This window comes from Episyrphus balteatus, chromosome 3 (genome assembly GCF_945859705.1).
Source record: "Episyrphus balteatus chromosome 3, idEpiBalt1.1, whole genome shotgun sequence".
Taxonomy (NCBI): Eukaryota; Metazoa; Arthropoda; class Insecta; order Diptera; family Syrphidae; genus Episyrphus; species Episyrphus balteatus.
Genome location: NC_079136.1, coordinates 29,348,581 through 29,373,807, shown reverse-complemented (window position 1 = coordinate 29,373,807; position 25,227 = coordinate 29,348,581). Strand labels below are relative to the sequence as shown.

At 32.3% G+C, this 25,227-nt stretch overlaps 1 protein-coding gene across 1 annotated transcript; it reads right to left on the bottom strand.

Moving 5' to 3' along the window:
- Positions 1 to 376: 376 nt before the first annotated feature.
- On the bottom strand, positions 377 to 25,227 carry LOC129917234 (vesicular acetylcholine transporter). The gene is made up of 2 exons (XM_055997653.1): positions 24,568 to 25,227; positions 377 to 2,694 (listed from the first exon to the last, which is right to left on the bottom strand). Exon 2 carries the CDS (start codon positions 2,419 to 2,421, stop codon positions 628 to 630), a length of 1,794 nt encoding a protein of 597 aa, XP_055853628.1. The 5' UTR covers positions 2,422 to 2,694; positions 24,568 to 25,227; the 3' UTR covers positions 377 to 627.

The following is a 25,227-nucleotide window of genomic DNA, read 5'->3' as shown; positions in this document are numbered from 1 at the left end:
CCTCATTGATAAGTAATTGAGGCAGAATGTTAAGAACCTTGAAATGAATATTTTCTGTTCGGACTTAAAGTTGCTTACACAACACTTTAATGATGAATTCAATATAGAGTTTGTAAATTAATGTAAACAATTATATATATAATTTTAAAAATATAAAACTCACTTTACTTACATTTCCTCCTCCTTAAAAATAGAAAAAATTAATAATATTCATTCATTTCATCTGTAATAATTTTTTCTTAGTATTGACTTAAATATTTTTAAACCTTGAAATGTAATACAACATAACTACACGTTCTCAATAATTTAATACCTAATAGAACTTGTAATACATTTAAATACATATAACAACATACATTCAAAATAATAATAAAAATGTTTATCATACAGCCTCGAAATTAAAATGTACAGTTTTTTTTTCAATATTTTGTTGAAAATTACACGAAGATTGTAAAATGTATCTATTAAATATTTATAGTTATTTTTTTTGTTTTGTTTACTAACGAATGCGCAACACACTTTTAATTTGTTTTAATAATTTTCTGAGATCAACGGAATATGTACGATATTCGATCGAAAATATATAAACAAAAATATACTACAGCTAAATTTGTATAAGACAACATTTTAAAATCCTTGTCTAAATGGATTTGATACTGTTCGCCCACCCGGGCCACTAGGTGGCTCTGGTTGCTGCTGCTGTTGTTGTTGCTGCTGTTGATGTTGGAAGGGATTCGCAACACGTTGCTGTGGAAGATGTCGAGTTGAAGGCTCTTGTTGTGGTTGCTGCTGCTGCTGATATTGACCACCCTGTTCCTGATAACCTGGCTGATATTGTTGATAACCAGAATTGGCATTCTGATAACCTCCCACAGCTTCAGCTTGTTGTTGTTGATATTCATAACCCTGCTGATCTAATGTAGTTTCTTGAGTATTCTCCTGCTGATACTGCTGACCATATTCCAGATGATTCTTAAACTCACCATCCACCGGCTGCTGATCGTGCATAACATAAGTCTGATACTCCTTATTGGGTGGATCTTGCATGAGGATATTTGCTTCGTTTTCGAAATGTTTAAAATCGTAAATGTTGCGTAGTTTTCGTAGAACCGGTACATAGGCTAAATTCGAAAAGGCTATGAGGAAATTGAGGGCGGTGAAACCGATGGCTTCGACAACGCCACCGGCAATAATTGGTCCCACTGCATAAGCAATCGAATACGAGATGTCAGCAATGGCATAGATACTACCGTAAACCGAAACATATCGGACATCTACAAGGTAACCCAGTGTGGGTAGAAGGGCAGTGTCTATGAGCGCAATGCCAAAGCAGATTCCACAAATCGGAATCATTAGAACTTTGTACGAACTTGAAAAAGGAATGATGAAGCAACTCAGCCCTTCGAGTGCCAATCCACCAGCAGCCATCAACCATTGATGCTGCGGGTATTTTTTCGCCATTTTGACGGTAATGATAACTCCGACAACATGCGGAAAGAAGGCTGGAAGCCACACCATTCCAATTTTCCAATTATCCGTAGTTAGATTGTCCTCCATCCAAAGTGAGATTGTTGGTTCGAGGAAGGCTAGAGCGACATTAGACATTGTTAAAGCGCCAGCGCACACAGCTATGTAGGGATCGATGAGAAGTTTCCATATGGGTATCGTTTGTTGTTGAACTTCCTTGCTCATACTGAGTTGTTCTTTGAACGGTTTCATTACGAGAAGTAGCATTAGGCCATCGATTAGACAGACTAGGGCCAGAATTAGAAATGGAACCTCTTTGCCAGCGAATTGGTATAAAGCTCCGCCAAAAGGTGGAGCTACTAAGCAGCCAAAGCTTATAAATGCCAAGGCTATACCTAGTGCCTGTGAACGCTCGTTCTCTTCTGTGAAACGATCCGCGATCATGGCAAGTCCCGAGGTGTCGGCAAACGCCGATCCAGCACCTTGAAGTGAACGCGCGAAGAAGAGCACACTGTAGCTACGGCCACAGGCAAACACAGCCGTCGACAAGAACATTATGATCAGACCAACCATCATGGGTAGATCGTAACCGATCCTGTCGATGAGTGCTCCTGAGAATGGATTTACCATTAGCTGGACGATGGCTTTTGATGCGAATAGAATTCCCGTGGCAGAGTCTTGTCCGTGGTGATCGTGTTTCATGGGAATTGGCTTTCCAGTGATATTGTCAATTAGCAGAGGTGCTGGAGTGCCATCGTCAAAGCCACCCACATAACGCAGATAGTCGGGGATAATCGGAACGATGACCATGTACAACATATTATCGAGAAGCAGGGCAATTGATACGATGACAAGGATCAGTCGGCGCTGCATTACAGGCTCCTGGATCTTCTCCCAAACGATCTCCTTGACCTCGCGGAACTCCAAGTTTATTACCGGTATTGTGAACGACATTGTGATTGTTTTTTCTTTTAACGTTTGAAAAAAAATTTGTCTACTAAGCTTTGACACAAGCTCAGCTTGTTACTTGGAAGATCACGATCCTTAAACTTATCCAATTTTTAATATCACTCTGGTTCGAGGTATCATCGCAGTTGTTCCACTGCGGATAATGTAAGGCGGCTGGAGTTGGGTGCGCCTGTCGAAGTCATGTTGGACTTATTGTTTAGAGATGATTTGAAGTTATTGTGTTGGTGGTGGTGGTGGCATCAAGTCTGATGGGACAACCTTTAACGACACAGAAACAATATTTTTTTGTCATTAATTGTTTTGCTTTTTTTTTATTTAATTTTTTATAGCAAGAATGATTTTTTTTATTTTTTTTTTTGATTTTTTGAAACAATGAAATTATTTTAGTTGAATTTATTTTTTTATGATTGAAATGTTGTTTCTGTGAAGATAAAGGCTGTCCTATAGAGAAAAGTTTTTTTAATGAACAGTTTTTGTTTTTTGTTTAAGAACATTAAAGTGATTAGTAGTTTTTTTTTTCTTTAGTAATTTTTTTTTTCTTAGACTACAGTTATAATATCTTCTTTTTATTTTCACTATAAACACACATTTCAATCATAAAGAAATTCTAATGGTTATTATTTTTGTTAAAACTTTTCTTAAACTATATAGAGATTTGGAAATTTCGGATGCGTTTTTGATAAGACAAAATTAAAAGAAGCAGTTTTTATTTGAAAAATGGATATGTAATTCGTATTGAAAACACCAACCTAAAACAATTTTTTCAAAGTCGGATTTCATAAATGGGTTAATAAGAAGGATTCAACTTATATGTGATACAAGCTTAGTAATTTGTTTGTTTCAGTGGGGATTAAAAAATTAATATAGTGGAGTGAGTATTTTTGATTATAGAAAATATGTGGTTTGTAAAAAAAATTATTATTTCCTTATATTTTAAATTTTGTAGGTTCTAAAAAATTTAAATTTTCTTAAGGGTTTTAACAGTTTTGAGTATAAGATTGAAATCTCCAATATTCTATTTTTCAGATCATTTATAAAAATGAGGTGTTTGGCTAAAATGAGTGCCTATTGTTTCGCCTTTTTTACTTCGATTTCTGTTATTTCGTTTTTGACACAATTATTTTTGATTAGTTCGCCATCCTTTATATGGTTTTTCGTTTACTTCGTATTTCGATCACTTTGCCCAACTATAACTTCGCCTTGTGTCTTCTTGATTTTGTTGTTTCGCCAAGGTTCATTTCGCTTTAAGTTTATTTTGGCATCTGGTTATTCCGTCTTCAGTTTTGTGAATTGTTTTGGGTTTTGAAGACTTTTGGATTAAAGATAAGCAAATCGTTATAATATAATTCGCGCGGCTATTAACATCCACAAAAAAATGGCGAAACAAATGGTGGCGAAATAATTTAAGTCCAAGTGAACTAAAGGCGACTTAATTCCAAAACGAAATAATGAAAAAAACGAAGTACATAATTAATAACAAAATAAACTAAAAACGAAGTCATAAGAAAACGGAGTATAAGTTTGTCGAAATACACTCCTGCTCAAATTTAACGCACATCCTATTTATTTTACAGTAAAGTCCTTCTATCACTTTATGCCACAGTACCATGGTTATTTTTTAAAATGAGACAGTAGTGACCTTAAATTCAAGCTATGGAATAAAATGTTTGTGGGGAAGATTTGGACAGAGATTTGCTAAAGTCTGTCTGTTAACCCGCGAACCTTTTAAAGAAGAGTCATAAATTTCATTGAGTAAAATCTGCCTTACAACACCTACGGTGTTAAAGAGTCCTCTTAGACCTACGTTTAGTACCCAAAGATACTTGACTGACGTCCTCGAACAGCATCCGATTCCAATCACCCCTAGATTTGGTTCACAGTTTAGTCTGATGCACGAAAATGCATGCTAGAGTGCTTTGAGAATATCTTCAAGATTTCAATATGCCGGCTTTAGATTGACCACACAGAAATTCGGATTTAAATTGAATAGAACATGTCTTGAAAATATTCAAAATATGCATTCTCGACCGAAATCCATCTCTAAGCAATTCTCTTGATCTATTGAAAACTGCAGTGAAAGAAGTGTTACAACAAAATCTTCAAAAGTTAATAAGTGGAATGAACGGACGACTCCAGGTTGTTATATGCGCTAGAGGAGACAATGCCAAGTATATTGCATAAAAATATTGGACAGCAATGTCACATGGTTCCATTTTAAAAATTTTGTTCTTAAAAAACAAAAATTATTTTCATACGTATCAGTTTTCAGACTTTGAATTGCTAAATTTGGTTCATCTTTTTTTTTGGTTGGTAATACTGTTGCAGTTGAGAATTGTTTCGACTTGCTAAATAATACGCAAACACAAAAAAATATTCCAAAGAATTTCAAAGTCTCTTTAAATAAGATACACGGGTAAAAGTAGAGAAGAAAAAAGTGTGCGTTAATTTTGAGCAGGAGTGTAAATAAAAAACTAAACAATAAAAATAGGAAACAATAAAATAGCGAATCGACTTAGACGAAACAACCAAAAACCGAAATAAGAAAAGCGAAACAAACCATACCCGGCTAAAATATTAAATTTTTAAATCCTTAAAAAAAATATTTCAACTAGTAAACAAGTTTCACCCACTCATAGCATTATTTCTTCTTCTTTATGTAGCTTGGGAATTTTCTAAATTTCAAGCGAACTTAATCTTTTTAGCAGCTGCAAAACTTCTTCCATCACTACCAAACATTGTATATTCGCCCTTCAATTCACTAAAGACTCTTCTCAAGTATACACAATATTTCTCTAGTCTACATGGGCATAACATCAGAGGCAGTTAACTGTACACTTTATGTAATTAAAAAATAATTTATTAATAGGTTAAACAGGGCAAAAAAGAAAAGCGAACAAATATTGAATAATCATTAAAATGAATGAACGTGAACGGTAAACGTCTAACAATATTCCATTTGGAACAATAGAAAAGCCTTTAGCAAAATTAACGAAATGTAAACAATTTTACGCATGAAGGATATTATAAAACTCACGAAGGCCGAACCTTAAAATTCAGCCCAGTCAACACGGGGCTAAAAATGCTTAGGTAAAGGTATAAAGAATATACTTTTGTTCTTGAGGGGGAGGACTGTGATGACTGAGCTTTCTAGAAGAAATGGCGGACTACAATAAAATTTATCGATTTGTTTTTTGTTTTTCTTGTTTTTAAGTATTAAATACAATTTTGTCTGAAAAAGAATTTTGTTGAACATGCAATTTACTAGGAAGGATAATACATACTAAACTTAACGAAGGACACCATAGAAGGTATGGTTATCTAGGAATATTGCTAAAAACTCTTACAAGGTTTAAAATTATGCTACACCGATTGCATGGAAGTAAAATGAGGGTTGAAAATAAAGTTCGCCTTATCACAGTTAGATCGACCAAACGACTTGACTGGCCTTTCCGACTTCGTGTTTGAAGTCGCATATTTTTTTGGATGAGGTTTTGAGTGTATGTACATATGTATATCTATACAACACGCTTCTGTACTTGACTTGGACTCTTAACATAGAATAGAAATCAAGTGAACCCATGGTCATGAAAAGAAAAAAAAAATAATAATAACATACACTCACTCACTGTAGCATTAAAGCGTATCCAGTTTTACAAGGATAACGTGGGGTGTCATGTTTTGTGCAGGTGGCTAGTTGGTGTGGCGTTGTGTCTGCCGTGTATACGAGAACATAATAATAATTATAATTACACTTGCGCCCCCTGGCAAATAAAATGAGTTCAAGGGGCTCAAATAATTATTGTTGCATGACGTCGACGACGGTCGTATAGTAGACGTGCGGCAAAGCCACTTCAAAACCAAAAGCTCCTGTATTGTACTAAAAAAGGTTGCGGGCTGTGTGGAGTCTAACCTAGTCGTGTATGTCGGTCTGAAGAATTATTCAGAAAAATAACAAGAGGGTTGGTTATGTTTTTCGCGTTTGAATATAAGAGTACAGAAAATTTGGAAAATTCTTTCTTTTGTGTGATCGCAATTTTTTCCTCAGGTACGTACTTCTTTTGTATGTTTTTTTCATTTGAGTGGTTGAATTTATTCTTATGGTTAGACAAAGCTTCTTAGCTTTTTTCTCCCTCTGTATAATGGCTAAAACCGATGTAATTTAATCGACAGAATATTTTTCTACCACAAAATCTATAACACTTGCACCATTAACAATAAAGAATGAACCAGGATACCATGTGTATTTTGTATTTTTGGTTTTAGTTCCGTTCTCGGGCATAATGATTCTCTTGTAATTATCGGCTCCTTCCTGTAATGGCCTTTACAGTAGCAAGAGCGTGTGTAGCTACTTCATTCTAAATGCACGAACAATAATAATAATGTTTCAATCTATTTCGGAAGGGAAAATAAATTGGATACTTTGGAAACAGTAAATTAAAGTTTGACCCCGAGGGGTGATTTATTTCGTTGAGTGCAGTTTTTGTTTATTGAAGGACGATGTTGTATTCAGTATTCAGTTTCGACAAGGACTTTTGAAATATAGCTACTACACATATTTACATCATTACCGAATTCAAAACGAAATGGTGTAGTTTTGGGGAAATTCCGTTGTGGATAGAGCTGTTGTTCATTACGTAAAGTAGAGGCTTAATTTATTGAAAACATCAATGAACGAAATTGGAATTGATCTTACCCTAAAGTTATGAGGGAGCTTATACACCTTTTTTTGAAAATTTTCATCTTAACATATGAAGTTGAGTCTTATTTTAGCAGAATCTTGAAGCAAAATCGAAAAGCGGCATATGTACCTACATACATAATTTGTTTGAAAATGTATTCAATATTGGTAGATTTATTTTTGGAAACATATATTAAGCGTAATTTAGTGGGTTTTTATTTCCTTTTGCATATTGAAAAACTCTTGTGTTCCTGAAACAATACACAGAGAAAAATATGACCCGCTAAAAACTAACAGATTGCCATATTGTTTTACCGTCCATACATTTCATAAGGAAATCTTATTAAAATCAACGATTAATAAGGTTTTTTTAAGGAGATTTCTTATTATTTTTATAGAGAAAATCTTATTAAAATTTGACTGAAAAGTTGATTTTTTTTGCACTAGAACAAAAATCGCGATCAATATATTCATGGCAGGTTGGTTCAGGTGGTAAGGCGGGCGACTAATGATTTGAAGTCTCCAGTTCGATTCCCAGCCTGGTCATCGTTTTTTTTAATTTTTTGTAGATTTTAAAACAATAAGGAAAACCCGATTGTTTTAATAAGGTTTCCTTCTTGGATGAAAACCATAGAGAAATCTTATTGTTTTTGTTCTATTTTATGTGGTCTATTTTTCTCTGTGTAGATATCTACCAATTGCTTGCAATGCAAATTAATAAATACATCGAAGCTACTCTTATTTATTATTTATTCTATACAATATAGGTTTATTATTATGAGATGTATTTTCAATTACTGTATACACTTTTCAGTATTTATTTCACAATACATTCAAACAAATAAATTATACATCCGAAAAAAAAATAAAAAGTTAAGGAATAAATTATTTATATAAATAAAAATTCATAAAAAAATATCGACCGCTATTCCGACAAAAACTCATCCAAAAAAAAAAAACCCATCCCCTTGTTGGTAAAATAAAATGTGAAAATGTTGCAAAGATACATATACCTCTACCTAAATGTATACCTAACAAAAAACCAAACCAATGTTGATGTACCTTCCGGCGGTCTTCTTTTGCTTCCACATCAGTTTTTGAACCTCAACCTCACATCATATTATACTCAATATCCCACTCCCACATGACGGTGTCTGATTCCTCCTGGCCTGATGGGTTCTTCTCTCTTGTATATTCTGCCATATGGGATGTCATAAAATATTCACATGAATATTATACATCAATGTTTAATGATATTTCAGTCACGGAGCATTATATATGAATGTGTTTAGAGAGATATACTCTTCTATATAACATCCCCATAATAATATAACGGTATATTACATTATAGGCCAGGTTTCATATCTATTTCTATTACCATCCATTGCTATTGGTGTTGTTGGTGTTTGATTCTTGTATTTCAAGCTGGGATAATTCCTCTATACTATACTCAACTCATATTGCAACTTTGTATATTTACATGGTAACAAAAATAAAAGGTAGAGGGCGCGATTTTATTTACGTAACTTCCGCTAGCACGTTGTAGTTTTTCATGTAAATTAAGGCTGGCACGAAGAGGGTGACAGCAAGCAGTGAAATTATTTTAGTTATGAAAACATTAAATATTGTTTTGGGGAGTTTTTGTTTTTCATCTTTGTGTGACAGGGTGTTCCATACGAAATAAAACAATAATTGCCAAAGAAAAAAAAACGGTATCAATTTGTCATTTATTTCCAAGAGAATTGTCATAATGTATTAAAAGAAGAAGCCAAAAAAGAATATGGCTTTTGAAAAATGTTGACTATAAGGTTAAAACCTTATTCATATTATAAAAATTACTGTCTTAAGGATTCCATTTAAGTAATTATTTAATATTATTCAGAGAACAGAATTTCTCGTTTAGATGACTGAAACAAGTTGTCGTATAGGTACTTTGAAAAAATCGTTTCTGGAGACCATAAGGTAAGGTTTTAGGTCCGACTTTGCACATGTGCACTTTTTTTTTTATTCAAAAAAAAAAACTAGGCTTATTTTTCAAACGGCTCTAACAATTTTAAAATATTTTTGTCTAAAAATTCTTAATTGTACAAAAAACAAAACAGTTCAAAACCATTTGTGATTTTTTTTTTTTGTATTTTAAAAATAACTAATTTTATAATATTCCATATTCCTAAAGTCCTGATTTTTCAATCGTCAGTTAGACTACCAGAAGAATAAAGTCAGTATAAAAAAAAAGTATATTCGTAGGAAAGAGCCTTAACTGGGGTTTATCTAGGTAGTGAAAAATTGGCTCTAAGGGCCAGGATTGTTCATACTCGATTATCTTTTAATCAAGGTTTTTTTAAGGGAATAATCCTTGATGAAAAGATAATCGACTGTGAAAAAAACTAAAAAATTAAATTAAAATATTATTTTATGAAATATTATTTCTAGACGTCATAGTTGTTTGACATTTTTGAAAGACTACCTAAAAGTTTCAGTAAAATAACCTTTATTTTAAAAAAAGAAAAATTTCGGTCAAGGTCTGAGAGAAACCTTTATTTTGTATTTTTTTTTATGTTTCGGTCAACCAGTGAGATTTATCGCTGAGAGAAAAAAATAAATCTCATCTGCAAATGTATCAATTCCTAGAGACATGGGAGTGGTGCCATATAAAAGCTTATATGTATTCTCAGCTACCTGATAGTGGTAAAATCGGGTTTTTGAATTTTTTTTCAAAATTCCGAGAAAAATTTCGAAAAATCCCCGAATCTTTGAACGCTCCTGGAAGCTAAACCACTTGAGAGCAGTTTTTGGGAGTGATGCCAAATGATAGCTTGTGTCATGGGCCTACGCTTTGCACATTGTCAGATTTAAAAAAAATCATCTTCCATGTTAAACCGCCACATCATGCCTATTTTTTCAGAATCGGGCTTAACTTTTTTTTACCTTTAAGTTCTCCCGGTTTGAGAACGCGTGCACCTACAGGAATGGGAGTTGTACCTTGTACCCAAATGTAGGTTAGAGTCCCCGCTACCTTTTGGCATCAAATTTTTTTTTTTTTTTTTTCAAAATTCCGAGATATAGCCGTTTGAAGTTCGGCGGGCGAAAACGCTTCTGGAAGCTGAACGCTTTGACCTAGATATTAGAACATCGGTCTCCTGAAATATTCGAAATTGCATTGGTTGTGCTTCTCGTCCCAGCGACTCAAATCACAGTGGAAAACACATTTTCGTGTTTAGATTTTACTTTAAACGAAAAGAGATATAATCTTGGGTCTTAAGAACTTTGAGAGTCTATTTAGTTCATACATTATTTAATACATAAACTTAGAAAAAACATCCTTTTCATATTTATTTTTGCAATATAAAGACATTCTTGACATAATATTCGACATTTTCCTTTGAATTGACCATTTTTGATTTATTTTCAGCGAAAACGGTTAAAGGTTGACCTTTTCCATTTATTTTTTTGTAAAAATCTTAACCATTGAGAGATATTTAAAAAAATAAAAAATAAATCTCAACCGATAACCGTTATTTTTGATTTTTAAAAATAAATCTCAAACCTTAACCGAAACTATTTAAAGAATTGTGAAAACTATCAGAGAGAAACCGATTGAAAATAAAGGTTGACTGTTATATCTGGTCGCTGATATGAACTAATCGTTCAGAATTCAGATTATTTAATACAAAAAAGTTACACATACGCCACAGTGACCCTCCAACTTGAACTACAAAGGAGTAATTAATTTTCTAGAATAAAACAAAAAATGTCAATTTGAATACAAAGATCATGTAAATCATATATTGAGCTGTCACAAAACCATACTTTAACCATTTTTTTTTTTTAATTTTTGACACACTTGGGTGGGTCATAAGGGTCAGTTATGTTTTGTATCTATACAAACTGAAAAATGCCTGGCAAAAATTATTGCTTTTGCCTACCCTTCAAAATACCCAAGAAACAACTTTATGAATTATCTGTGGCACTAGTATCAGTCGGTTTGTGCCTTGAATTTTATTTATTTCAATGCAAAAACTGAAAAGGACACTCGAGAAATAACTCAAAATGTGCATGAGTATGAGTACTATCCTCTTGAGGATGCATACGCTGCTGAATGATTAAGTATCTAGTCAAATAATATACCTTTGTATTTGTAGATGAATACAGATACAAAACGCACATTGGTCTTTGGTCGTTGGTATAATTCAGTTTGAGTCAGAAAATGCGACCAAAGATAAAAAAAGGTGGGTGATGGTGCTGGGTCACGAACCCACTTGAATTTCATCTAATTTTACCTCTGTCCTCGTTATATTTAAAAGAAAAACACAACCATCACTCTTTGGACTCTCCTTCTGTCCTTCTCCCTCCCTCGTGTACACAAAAACTTTGTGATGAAAATGGAAATGGGGGAAGTTATTCTATCTCCCAACTGAATCATTCATCATCATATTTTGTGCCGTGTAGACCCGTCCTATAGTTAAACCCCGGGCTGCCGTACAAACCATGAAATATTTTCTAGAGTCCATGTATTTTGCTCCCTTATACTTGATAATGTAGAAAAGGCACAACACAGACACACCTGACGCTTTTCCCTACGCTTTACGGTCGAGTCGAGTCATTACTGAATGTGGAATAACTTTTCGTTTTTTTTGTAACCCAACCTTTTGTGATTTGTAGTACCTTTACTGTGTACCTATGTCTATGAAAATGGATAATGTATGAGTAAGGTAGGGCAAAAAAGGGGCCGATAAAGGTAAGGCATATAGCTCAAAGGCAAAAATTGCTCCATCTTCAAATTTCAAGATACTTAACTAGAAAAACAGGTAAAATTTCAAACTCATGTTCATGTTGCATGGAAATTCTATTGATTTTTTTTGCGAAAACAGAAGATGAGCAAAAAAATACAAACTTAATAGGTCGATTGAATGTTTTGGTAAATTTATTTAGATTTTTAGCCTTTAGCTTTAAAAGAAATGGAACAGTTTTTTTTTTAAACATAAAATTAATATGTTTTTTTGATGTGATTAAGCCCAATTAGTATCTTGAAATTTGGATACATTAAAGATACCAAATTTTTTTGAAAGAGGATCTTCAGATTGAGAAGTTATCTAATAATGCGCTTTTGGCCTGAAGATAGTATTTCACTTGATCCTTTTTACACACAAATTTGGGCAATTAACCCAAATTTCTGAAAGGTTACTTGGTATAATTTTTAATATCACTGTGGCCGTAATGAAAACTGTATAATGGACCACCTACCAGAAGTCCGGGTTTAAGCCCTCCTAAACTAATTATTTTTTTTAAATAAACTGACAATGCCTCCAAGAGCTGTCTTTCATAGCTGTGTTTTTTGCAATTCCGGATAAAATTGTGTAAAAACAACGACAGTAAATAAAAAACAAAAATACTCATTAAAAAGAACAAGTAGACAAGACAAATGAAAAACAGTTTACATTTGTCTCGATAAAAACAGTGATGCCAAGGTACTATGTATTTTTATCGATAATTTTTACAGAATTATCAAAAGTGAAGCTTTGGTATTTTCTCTGTGTGGCCAAAACCTGCCCACGACGCAACCAATGTTAGTGTTTATGGTCTTGAATTGTAGCTTAAGAATGTACAACATTTTTTGTTTTTGCAAAAAATTGTTTATTTTCGGTCCAAAATGTTCAACACAAAAAAAAGGATAGAAAACGAAGTTTGAAAATCACTCTCAATAGAAAAATAAATGAAAAATTGTTCGACGTGGTTGCTTTGCAGTATTAATATTTTGATGTCCACAAGATGAACATTTTAAATTAAGATCTTAAATGAATTCGGATTAGGTTATTGAAAAAGTATAAACACAAAATTAACAAAAATTAGCAAAAAATTAGGCAAAAATACAACAACATAAATTCACGTTTGATTTACTGTCTTTTACGTCTTTAAATGTAGCTTTAGAGTATAGTAATAGTTTTTGTTTTTATGTGAAAAAAAAAATTGTGCATCCATTATGGCCACTCCACTACGGAGTTAAAAATTAAAAAAGAAAAAAACAAAAGCAACATTTTTGACAGACAGCTGCATATGTAAATTGCAGTGGTGCCAAACATTTGGAAGGATTTCAAATGTCGCATTGTCGTTTTTCAGTGCAAAACAAAAAAAAAAACACACCTAACATACGTTTGGCGTTAATTTCGATTTGAATTTTTGCAGAATTGGGAAAAAACACATGGGCTGCAACATAAGATTTTATAAAAAAGGAGTGGCGTTGAAAATATCGAGTTAAGGTCCTATAGGAAACCATTTTCGATCTTTCGATGCAATTATATGTTTAAATTTTCCATAGTAATAATGGCTTTTTTATTTAATATTATATTCCCAAAAATGTTGATCTAATCAAAAAATAATAATTCTATAACTTTGAACTTTGTTCATTTCGAAGAGAAATCTTCAATATTTATTAAGGATTCGATATTATTTCCACAAATCTGTGGATTTCTATACATAATTTTTTGATTACACAGGAATACAAATAACCTTATTTATTTTTCTCATTAATATAAAATGTATTTTTCAAATTCCCAAATACCAAACGAATCTCACAAATATATCCAAGATAAAATTTCATTTCAGAATAAAATATTCGATGTAGGTATGAGTATTATTCGACGGAATCAAAAACTCAATTATGGTTCTAAAATAAAAATGAAATTTTCAAGAAAATCTTGAGATAGAATGAAAAAAGTAGAAAAAAAAAATCAAATCAAATTATTTTTAATTTGTATTTCTTTTTTTTCTTGAGTATCTATCTACCTTACCCAGGTTTTTCTTTGTATTTTCTTTTCAAATCGACATTCACGGACATCCCATCATCAAAACAAATTCCCTTGTCTTTATCTTCTTTTTTTCTTATTTCTTTCAATTTCTTATCACAATGTGGGATTAAGGGAATTGTAGAAGTAAGTTTAATTTTCGGTGAAACACAGTTAGGGCTTCGTTAAGTCCTTAATAAATGGGGATTACTTCAAACACCACCAGCTTTAGTGCACTACAGACAAGTCATCCCCATCCCCTACCACAAGCTTGACTATTTTTTTTTTTTTTTTCTCTACCACAGTACAAAAGTACAAGTGTGCAATTTATTTTTTTATTTCGTTTGAACTTTTCTTTTTTTTTCCGTTCTTATCCTTGGAATTGTATATTTCCTTTTTATTATTATTTGGTTGAGAGTCTTTTGTGTTGTGGGCTTTGAATGAATTGGGGGTTGTCCTATTCAATATGACGACGGACCAAGCGAAAGGTAGGTATCACAACATAATTAAACTCAACAACATGGCAGGCAGTTATGAGTCGTATTTTCGCTTCAGACCATGCCTAATTTAATATCTGATAACAAACCTTGTCACTTCAATAAAATAGTTCTACGGCCCACATAAGAATATAAAGATGAACATCAGAAAAAAGGGGTGAACAAAATATTAGCAAGAAGAAACTACTGCAGAACCCTCAAGAGGGGGTGTCTAATGAATTGGAAACAATTTGCTAAGCCATTGAGTAATTCTTTTTTGTCGCAGAGCTCTACAAATTGAATGTGAGAAGCACGAGTGCACCCACTTTGTATTGTTAGAGGGCTTGAGCATGTGGTGATGTTGTTTAATGGCTTTGCATCATCGAATACCAACACACACCTGCAAAATAAATGATAAAATTTGTATTACACCTTCATTCAAATACTGCACTGGACGAATAGGGTAATCTAGTTTGATTGCAACGAGCACGGTCAAGACAAGTGGTGGTGACCACTTGTTATTTTTTTCTACCAGAAGTTGGTTGGGGAGTATATAGTGAATGACGACAATCAACCTCAAAAGTAGGTTAAGACTAATTAAGTCTGAATTTGTAAAAGGGATAGTGTTTGGATAAATTTATTTTTATCCAATAAGTCTTGGAGAACTTGACTTTATTTTAAGGCACTCTAATTCTGTAGCCTTAGTGGTTAAAATGGTTAGATAAAGCGCATTAGTAAATAGAGTTCAAGTTTGCAAAAGGAATTAAATGGCTAAAGTTACGCATTTAAAGGGTTAACTTAGTATGGCAATGTTGTATAAATTACCACTGTTGAAGGGCAGATTTAATTTAAGGTTGCAGACTGTTGAAGTTCGTGTTAAAAAAATATCGTAAATATTGGTAGAGATTACAGAATTCCTTTACTGTACGCACGAGTACCTTTTTTCGCTAAAAAAATTAATATAATTGGGTCAACGATAAAAACATTCTTAATATGCTTCGAGCTGGTTTTAGGAAAAACTACAACTGTAGATCAGATTTCCACATTGCCGATAGCAGAAAAAAAAATATATGCTCTGTTCGTAGATTGCCGAACTGCCTTCGACTCCATTCAGCTCTACTTGAATGAAAACTTCCTGCGAATTGTGTTCGCTCCCAATCGAAAAATTGCCAAATATTGCTTCTTTTCCGCTTTAAAATTGTTCCGTTCTCCTTAATAGTGATGCAAAACAAGGGTGCAATTTTTTTTTGAAGTTTTTGAGTGGTAGCCCTTCTCACGAATACAATGCTTCGAGAGTTTTCATTCAGAATAGAGCTGATTTTTTTTTATAAGCATTATGCTATGGGAATCTCAAGCAAAGTTGTAAATCTGCTGAAAGCAATGAAGGCAAAGGAAACTGATAATGTCGCGGAATTTGGAGGAGTTATTGAGTTCGCAGGTTAACGAATACCGTGCCTCATTTTTGCAGATGTAAATGTTTTTCTGGCAAAATCGGTTGCAGGGATGCAGCACAAGATCAACCGTCTGGAGCACTACTGTGATCTTTGGAATCAGATTGTAGACCTCAGAAATTCTAAAATGATAATCTTTTTTAGGAATGGAGGTGGTTGATACTTGGAATTTAAAAGTGGATCTTTGAACGTCAGAATCAAAAAATTGGTCAAGAGTATAAGACCTTAACTTTAGATGAGGCGAACGGGGCTATTCTTCAGTGAGAACGTTGTATTGGAAGTAAATTTGTAGACCATAACGAAAAGATCCATTTATGTCGTGCCACTGCTGCTGCTGTGTGGTGCATGAATGTGGGATTGCTGGCAGTTTAATGTTGTTGAAATTATGTATGTATTCGACATGCAGGGAAGTTTTTTCTTCTTAAATCGATTGCTATACTTTCAATGATAACTGTGTTATTAAAATTCCACATCCTCCGGACCTACCGATTTTGTGTGAAGAAGAAGTCAGAAACCCCTGCTCAAATATAAAGAAAGTTAATGTAGCGTAATTTATTCATTGCAATAATTAATAAGACCAAAAAAGCAGACGGAAAATATTTCTTCCAACCGAAATTGATATTTTTAGCCTCAAGGAAAGAAAAGATGTTTACCACTTTATTGCCAGCTGTCCGATTCTCGAAAATTTTATGTCAGATTCGTTGGTAAATTTAGTTGAGGAAGGAAATTGAGAAAAAATTACAGCAGTCACGTGGACATAAGTGACCGTAAAAAGGTGGTTACCCTAATTTCTAAAGACTTTTGGTTGGAAGGCCTAATAAAATCATCGTAAAAACAATACTTACTTATTTAAAGACAATTTGGAAGTCTTGTTTGATATCTTTAGGCCAGAAACACACATGCGATGCGAGTCGCAAATTAGATGACAACGATTTCAATGACTGTAGACACAATTTTCAAATTTTTAATAGCGGGAAGCATGTTTGTTCACAGACATTGAAATCCTTGTAATCCATTTTTGCGACTGAATAATCGCGCGATCAAAATCGCATGTGTGTTCCTAGCCTTACACTGTTAAATGAACCATTTACCATGGAAAATCGACTTCCTCCAGGTCAAAGAAAAAAAATGCACTATTGGGCTTTCTGCCAAAAACCCAAAAGTCTGATTTCAATATCAATTTTTTGGCTGTGAATTTAAAAAATGTAACATCTTGGAACTTTTGCGACCTTATGAAGGCAGAAGCAAAAAAAAAACTCCAAAAGAAAATGAATGACTTTCATAAAGCAGCAACTTTTAGAAACGCTGATAAACGTTCGGTACCACTACCACACTTAATGTAAAATACAAAATATTTGCATTTTTTCTACTCACATCTTATATCACGAAAACCCTAGAAAGGCTCAGATAAAAATGATATACCTACGCACTCCTACATTAAGCTCGAAGATTAAATGTTCCTAAAATAGATAAAAAGATCCATATAAGGCCTAATAAATATGAAGCGCCCACAAACAATATTTCAAAATTTATTATTAAGAGCTTTTTTCATAGTCCTTTATTATGTTTTTTAGAAACCTATGCTATCGTATCTCTTCAAGCTCTGTAGCTGTGACGCTACAAACAACAAACAAATACGAATTTAAGTGTTTCTTACGGCAAAAATGCTATGAAAAATAGCCATTTGTGTAGCTTCATTTAGTTAATAGATGATTGAACTGAAACTTATTACCCTCTGGGGTATAAGTTACCCTTATAATAAACTGAAACGCCACTAGGTATACCTAAAATAAAACATTCTTTTTTTATTAGGATCTAAACAAACTCACATGTATCGTAGATAAATAAAAGCAAAAAAATAAAACAAAGTAACAAAAAAGACCAGGTCTAGTTACAAAGTAACAAAAACAATTTATCCCACCTCCTTTTTAAGGACATGAGCCCTTAAGAAACGAAACGCATTATCCATGACGTGTGAAATTTACGACTCCATTCGCCCATTATACATATATATGAAAAGAAGAACTCTCTGGTAAGTATAAGCTACTTTAAGAGTTTTAATGAAAAAATCCGAAAAAAAACGTTAACTGAAAGTCCCTAGGGACCTTCAGAAGAAAGAATCAATGTTAAAAAGTATCAAGTGAAATTTATTTCTTTTTTGTTCTCTCATCCCACACAAGCATGTAAGGACGATGGATACAAGAATCCTTTTAAGACAACAGAAAAAAAACTCGGATAAAATTAAATTAAATAATAAAAGCATCAACAATTCCCAAGAGAGACCAGAACCATCAAACGATATGACAACACGAAAAAAGTATTAAGGGAAGGATATATAGATTTAAGCAAAAACAAAGATTATATTCCAATATCAAGCTACTTTGTGTATCCTGTATTATACCTACTCTACTTGTGTCGAAACCACTTAAAATAATGTCAATACTAATCCAGGGCTAACCTGTCACGAGTCACAATGTCGTCATCTGGGGCTTGTTTGCTCATCAATATGCAAACAAGGACATTCGAGAAGAATATATGGGGTATCTTGAGCTCTTCGTAGGTATACAAACTTTCTAATTCTTTTCCAATCAATATCTTCACACCCCTCACATTACAAGATCCTGTATGTATCAGTATTATTAGCTTTCTTCTGATGGTTGGTGTCAAAAATGTTGTTACTGGATAAAAATGGATGTATATTTTTGAAATTGGTTCCGACGTTACTGATATAGGATTTCCCCCTTCTCTCTTACCCCACATCTAATATACTTTCTGTGTAGCCCGATTGTATCAAAGAACAACCGTAAAAGCAATTTGTATTCCTTATTATCCTTTTGTTTTGACATACAACCGCTAACTTTGCAGAGGGGTTGCTATTTTACACAACCGCATTTGGTATTGTTTCTATTCACCGGCAGCAGCCGACAACGACAACGCATAAAAAGATGGTTGGGGATGACGGATGAAATAATCTAGGATAACGCTTTTGGTCCAAAAGGAAGATACAAATCTACTATATACACAAAGCAAGGACACCACCAACCAAGGGGTGATGATAAAGACAAAACAGTTTCTGTTTCCATCATCCTCATCATCAACCGAAGAAGGAGCGAGTAATTTTGAGGGTAAACAAGAAATTATGCACGCATCCCCTTCCTGCTTCGATGCGACCGAAAAGGTGATGGTGGGTGCTAGAAACAAGGCTATAAGGGTGTTTGGTTTTTACGTTTTTTTCATTGTTGTTGTTTTATAACTTTAATAGAAAACCAAGGAGCAATTTTGTATCTAGTAAGTTTGATGTTGTACTATGGAATCTCTTCTTTAATGAAATTAGTTTTTTTTTTTTATCAATTCATAGAACGACGACGACGGGTTGACAAGGGCTCAAGACACTAAGTAAGTTATTTTCATTATGTGATTCCTTCGTGTATAATAGCTGCGTGGTTTTATTTTGTAATTAACTGAGAAAATTTAAGCGAAGACAAGGTTCCGCAACAAGGGAATAGGTATATTCTATTTCCAAGGATATTTATTGGATTGTAATTAGGTATCAAATTTAATGACAGTTTAAGAGCAATTAAGTTGTCAGTTTTGTGTGGTAAAGTTATGATGAATCACTCATTTGGGATACCTGCCCAATGTCTTTAACTAGCGAGAAAAGCCAAATAAAGTGCGAAACCTCGCTAATTAGCGGAGGCATTTGACTTTATCGCTAGCGATCAGAAAATTTATTGAAGAAATTTTCAAATGCTTATATTTTTTGCATTTTTTTAGTTAGTACAATAGTTTGTGCTAGTCGAAACGGCGAAGTGATTTTTAACTGCGCTGTTAAGAAAAAGTTATTAACTAATTTCTGTGAAGTTAAATAATTCATGTTAAGTAGTTATTTTTTTAACAGAAAAAGCAAAAAAACGATTTTTTTACACACGGGTTACACGAATTGAGAATGCAATCGGAAGCCCCTTTTTCCGAAAAAACAGAAAAAATAAAATTGGTGTTCGTCAAATCGACGAAGGTTAGCTTTCTAGGGTTAAAAATACTTTAACCACTTTAGCCTCTATTTCTAGGAATTTATTTTATGGTTACCTATATTTATTTGATAAGTTCTAAAATATGTTCAACCAATTTTATTTCAAACATTTTTAACCCTTTTATACTGTGAATAGAACTTATAATAAATCAATTAATTAAATTATAATTCAGTGAATTGAATCAAAAGGGGTTTCAATCACGCTGATTTGATATTCATTTCAAGAGAATTATATATCTTCAAAATTCACGGGATATTAATTTCAAATTCTATAACCAGGTATAGGTCGAAGGTATACAATTATAATAAAATTATACTAATGATCATTAAAACTCACAATTTGTATATTTGATTTTGATAAATTAATCACATGCTAATTTAATTAGTACGAAATCATATTTATGGATTATGATAGTCATCAAATTTATTATTCCTATATATGTATGTTCTCTATTGATGCGTGTCAACTGGCTTATATATTTGTGATGAATGAGGTTAAACTTATTAATGCTTTTATATTTTATTAATGTGACAGTCACTCAATTTTAATTATGGATTTCTATAAAAGGTATTTATGTTGGTAGGTACATTTTATAATAGAAGGTAAGAGTTGGCAAGTAAAACATTCAGTTGAGTCCTTTTTTTGATTTACAGACTCTACGTTAGTGTACCTAACGGATTAACCTTAAATATAATAAATCACAATGAAAGAAATCCTTAGACTTTCGGAATCTAAATAGAAAATAGAAATACATGAACATAATGCACATGTTTACAAATGTTTTGAAGAATGCATATTCAAATCCTTTGGCAAATTTGGTGGCAAAATATTTATCATTCATTAACATTTTTGTATCGCCTTTTCGGCTTAAAGTTCAAGGCTACATTTAATTAAAGCATATAGAACATTATTTTCACTTGCTAAGTACTTCTGAAATTTAGATAAGTTTTGTGTGTAAAAGTGCAATTCGGTTTTCTGTACTTAGTCGGTTTTTGGTTGCCGGTTTACGGTGTCAATTTTTTTTATTCTTTATAAAATAAAGTTGGTATGTCCTATTGTAGTAAATAAAAGTCAACATCGAAATGAAAATTTCAAAAACAGCAATGACCCGTTTTCGAAAATTTGATTTTTCCAAAAAAAAAAAAAAATCAATTTGTTATTAAAAAACCCAAAGATTTATATCTTCAAAATTTTATTTTTGATTTACATAAAATTAAAACTGTATAAATGCTTTTTTATACAAAATTTAATAAAATTGATTTAGTCATTTGGGAAAAATTCAGAATTAAAAAAAACGGTTGTACACAGAGAAAAAATAAGGCAGGGATGACTATGCTTCTGGTATATTCAACTTTATTTCTGGTATATTCAACTTTATTCTGATTAAATATACTAGAAGTAAAGTTGTCCCTGGCGTTATGTTTTCTCCGTGTATGACAGGTACCGTCTATAATGACTTTCGATTTTCGAAAAAAACTGTTTTAGTAAAAAGAAAGACCTTGTGCAAAATGGCATTTTTTTAAATCATTTAAGGCGTTTCTGAGACAATTAAATTTTTCTAAGAGTTGTACCGTACGATTTTGTTCTATAAAAAGTAATTCAAAAAACTTCTCTCTACAATCTCCAAAAAAAAAAATGATATGAATGATATAAATTCATTTAAATTTGGCAAGCCTGATGTCATTAAATACTATCGCGAATATGAGGTAAGCTTTAGAAAGAGATCAGCAATTAGTAAGCTAGCCTGGAACAATTCAATGCTCGAGACTTTCCGGTGTTTTCTAAAGTCCGCTAGGTCGACTATGTGAAAATATTGGCATTAGGCGACATGGTGCATTAAACAACTCAGTAAACTGTGCCCTTAGTCAATATCACGATTTATGAAGATACTGAGATTTGTGACAAATGCCGTTTATTTGAAATAATTCTGTGTTAATAAAATGTGTGGAGTTTATTTCCACTCAACCTACAGAAATGTCACTACTACCGAAAAACTAGTCTATCGAGTGAAGTGGTAAAAAACGAAAAGTTTGTATAAGATAGCAGACAAAAACCCAATCCATCGCTCATCTTTGGTTTCAATAGAAAATCGATGGAAGATGAAAAAAAAAAAAAACATATAACAAACTAATTTCAGAATAATCTTTTCAAAATCTAATGCATACATTTTATCAGTTTTTATGTTGCGAGTGTTTTGAAACATGTACATTGTTCATATTTAAAACTTTAAAAGAGTTCATTGGCAGATTGTACCTCATAATAAATAAAAAAGGGAATGCAGTCTTTTATTTTTTATTTCGTGGTTCCCAAATTAAATTTCAATGAAATACTTCATGATTCCGATGATTACGATCAACCTTTTATTTCAACACACTGTTTGCATCCTACTTTATGAGTGAAATTTTTGCATCATATTAGTGTCCTTAATATGAGTGAAGGTTGATTCTGAGGAAATAATTTTCTTGAACTTCTCAGGACATATCAGTTATTACTTGATGAGTCACAAAATTCGAAATAGTTAATCCACTTTTACGAAAATGTGGAAATCACCTAAATCGTTAGGTATATCTAACAATTTTATTTCTTAAAGGATATGATCCTCATTTTGTAAGAAAAAATTTTCTTAAAATCTGGTATTTTAATGCTTTTGTTGAATTTGTTTTTTTAGCTACCTTAATACCCGATCTGCCGAAAAAATGTTTGCTTTTTAAATTCAGTTTAAGGATATTATTTAAAACTAATTCATCCCTAAGCGGAATTTGAAAACTTTTTCAACTTAAATTTAAGAAAAATTAAAAATGTTAGTTGTAATTCAAGTTGTTATGGTTTAAAACTAAATAAAATTATAGAAAAAATTAAGGTATTTTGCTATAGATATGGCCGCCGCCCTCGTTTGTACAGCTCTAAAACCAGATTAAGTTTAAACGGGTTTCAATTAAGTACAGAAAAGACTAATCAAAAACATAGACAAACGAATCAAATTTTGAAAAAAAAACCGAACTGAAAGTATGCTGTCTCCGAAATGAAAAAATAAAATTTGGAATGTTGCATAACTTTTATATTTATGAACTTGGGGTTAAACTTAAAAAAGGACTAACTTCTATTGAGCTTATATTGACTTCTAAAATGTCTTGTGATGATGCCTGATTACTCTGGATTTGTAGTTTATTTCAAAAATTTTTATTTCAGAGTTTCAGGTATAATATCGTTTTATAATTTTTTTAAATTCTTTGGAAAAAGTAAAGCATATGAGCTGATATTAAAATAATTCAGTAGTTTTTCTGAATTCTGTAGTTAAAGTTATCTATAATCAATATTAAAAGAAAATTCTGCAAAAAATAATAACTTGGAAGCCTTAAATGAAATTTTAACTTCAGCTGAAGTTTTTTGATTTTTATAACCTTCCGCATTGCACGAATCATCAGATTCTAAAAAACTTATATTTTCGTTATAGTTTTACTTTATTTTCATAATAATTTTTATCCTCTTACAAAAACTTAACTCTCTTGTATAAGCCTTTAGCGTAGTAATACAAAATACCAAGACAAACTTAATGTCAAAATTCTAAAAAACTGATTTTTAAACATTATATATTTATACAAACTATTAAGATACCTACAACTAACACTTTCCAAGATCAAAATTTCAAAACCAAAGTACACCTACTTTTTGCTAAAAATAACTAAAATAAAAAAACTATTCAGCGTTCTTCTTTACCCATCCAAATCATGTAGTAGATATCAGCAGCAAGGTTGCGTAAGACTTTAAGTACAAAAAGTGCTCTCTAAGTCAATGTTAACCTTTGTGAGAAGAGCTATCCGCTTGACACCATTTACGTATTTTTTTCTGTTCTTAAATGTCACCCAACGAACATATAAAAAAAAAATAACGTTGTAAGTATCATTCTTAATTTATCTACCCAACCCGTATAACAAAAATAATACAAAAAAGAGAAAAAAAAATTCTATCGATTTTCTGAATGAAATAAAATCTTACTAAATTTTTTGACTACGCAAACTCTGCCGTTCTAAATATAGAGCCAAAATGATACCTTAAGCATATTTTTATGTTTTAAACATAACCCAGGTAAATACATAGTTGTTTTCTTTAAGAATAACTTTGATAACAGCTAAGAATTACTTCAAGAAGGAAAAAAAATTATCGATCATGCGCTAAACCAACAAAATTATCAAAATCACAAAAAAATATTTTTTTTGAAAAAATAAGAACTTAGAGATTTTTTTTCAAAATTAATTGAATTCGATCCAGATACATTTCAAAATCCCTATTTAAGGATACTCATTTGTTGCAAAATGGCATACTTTTATTTCAATTGTCCCTAAAAGTGCTTCAATACAAAAAAAAAAGAACTAAAAGAGAGAAAAAGCTTTCTCCCATTGCCTACATAGAGGAGGTACTAGGTACTGACGCGACGGTAGGAAAGGTATGAAGAAAGGTTTCCATATTTGCTTTCTCCACCTTATCCTTTTTATCGATCAATAAGCACCTACAAATGAGTGTAGATACCAAATGTCAGGTACATAATTGAGAAAAAGCTATTATGTAATCCGATTCAAGTGTCGGAAAATGATGGAAATTAAAAAATAAAAATATATAGGTACTTAATTTGGACGACCCCACTGTCGTTTCGTTGATCATTGATTCCGACGGAATAAAAAAAGTTATATAACTTTTTTTTTCTCTAAGACTTACCTGTATCTGGTGGAGCAATATTACTCAGTCGATTTGATAGAAATCCACGTATATTTGAAACCACACGTTGCGGTGAATTTGGACCGCTTCCGAACAGAGATCCGCCTAATTTGGAAAACAGGGCGGACTCGCCACCGCTACTGGTACCCTCGGAAGACGCCACTGTCGTCTGATATAGACTCAAACACTAATACAGTCGATTTTAAAACTTTTTTGTTATATTTTCCGAAACTAAAAATCAACTAAAGTCCACTGAATTCACCGTTTTTAATCTTGTACAATTTTTTTTTTTATTTTTTTTTTTCTGCGGTTTCAAATAAGGATTTTTGAAATTTTATTCTTTTCAATTCTCTCGAAAACCCGTGTTAAATTTTTTTTTTTAATTTTTTAAATTTGGTTTTGAGTGATGCACACTTTTTTTAAAAATCTAAACTAAACAGAACTAAACTATTTTAATACACAAAACCAAATAAAAATGGCCTCTACTGTTAAATTGATTTAATTTAAAACTTTTTTTGTTTAGTTTTAATTAAATTTTTAATTTATCTTTTATCTTATTTTTTTTTTTTCTTTTTGAATTCACAAATTTGGATAAATCCTGCACACGACAACGACCACCGTTCGTCCAGGCCGCAGCAAAGGTAACTTCTGTCTGCCTTG

Coding starts and splice junctions, on each gene's coding strand:
- LOC129917234 (XM_055997653.1), bottom strand. CDS start 2,421: ATGTCGTTCACAATACCGGTAATAAACTTGGAGTTCCGCGAGGTCAAG.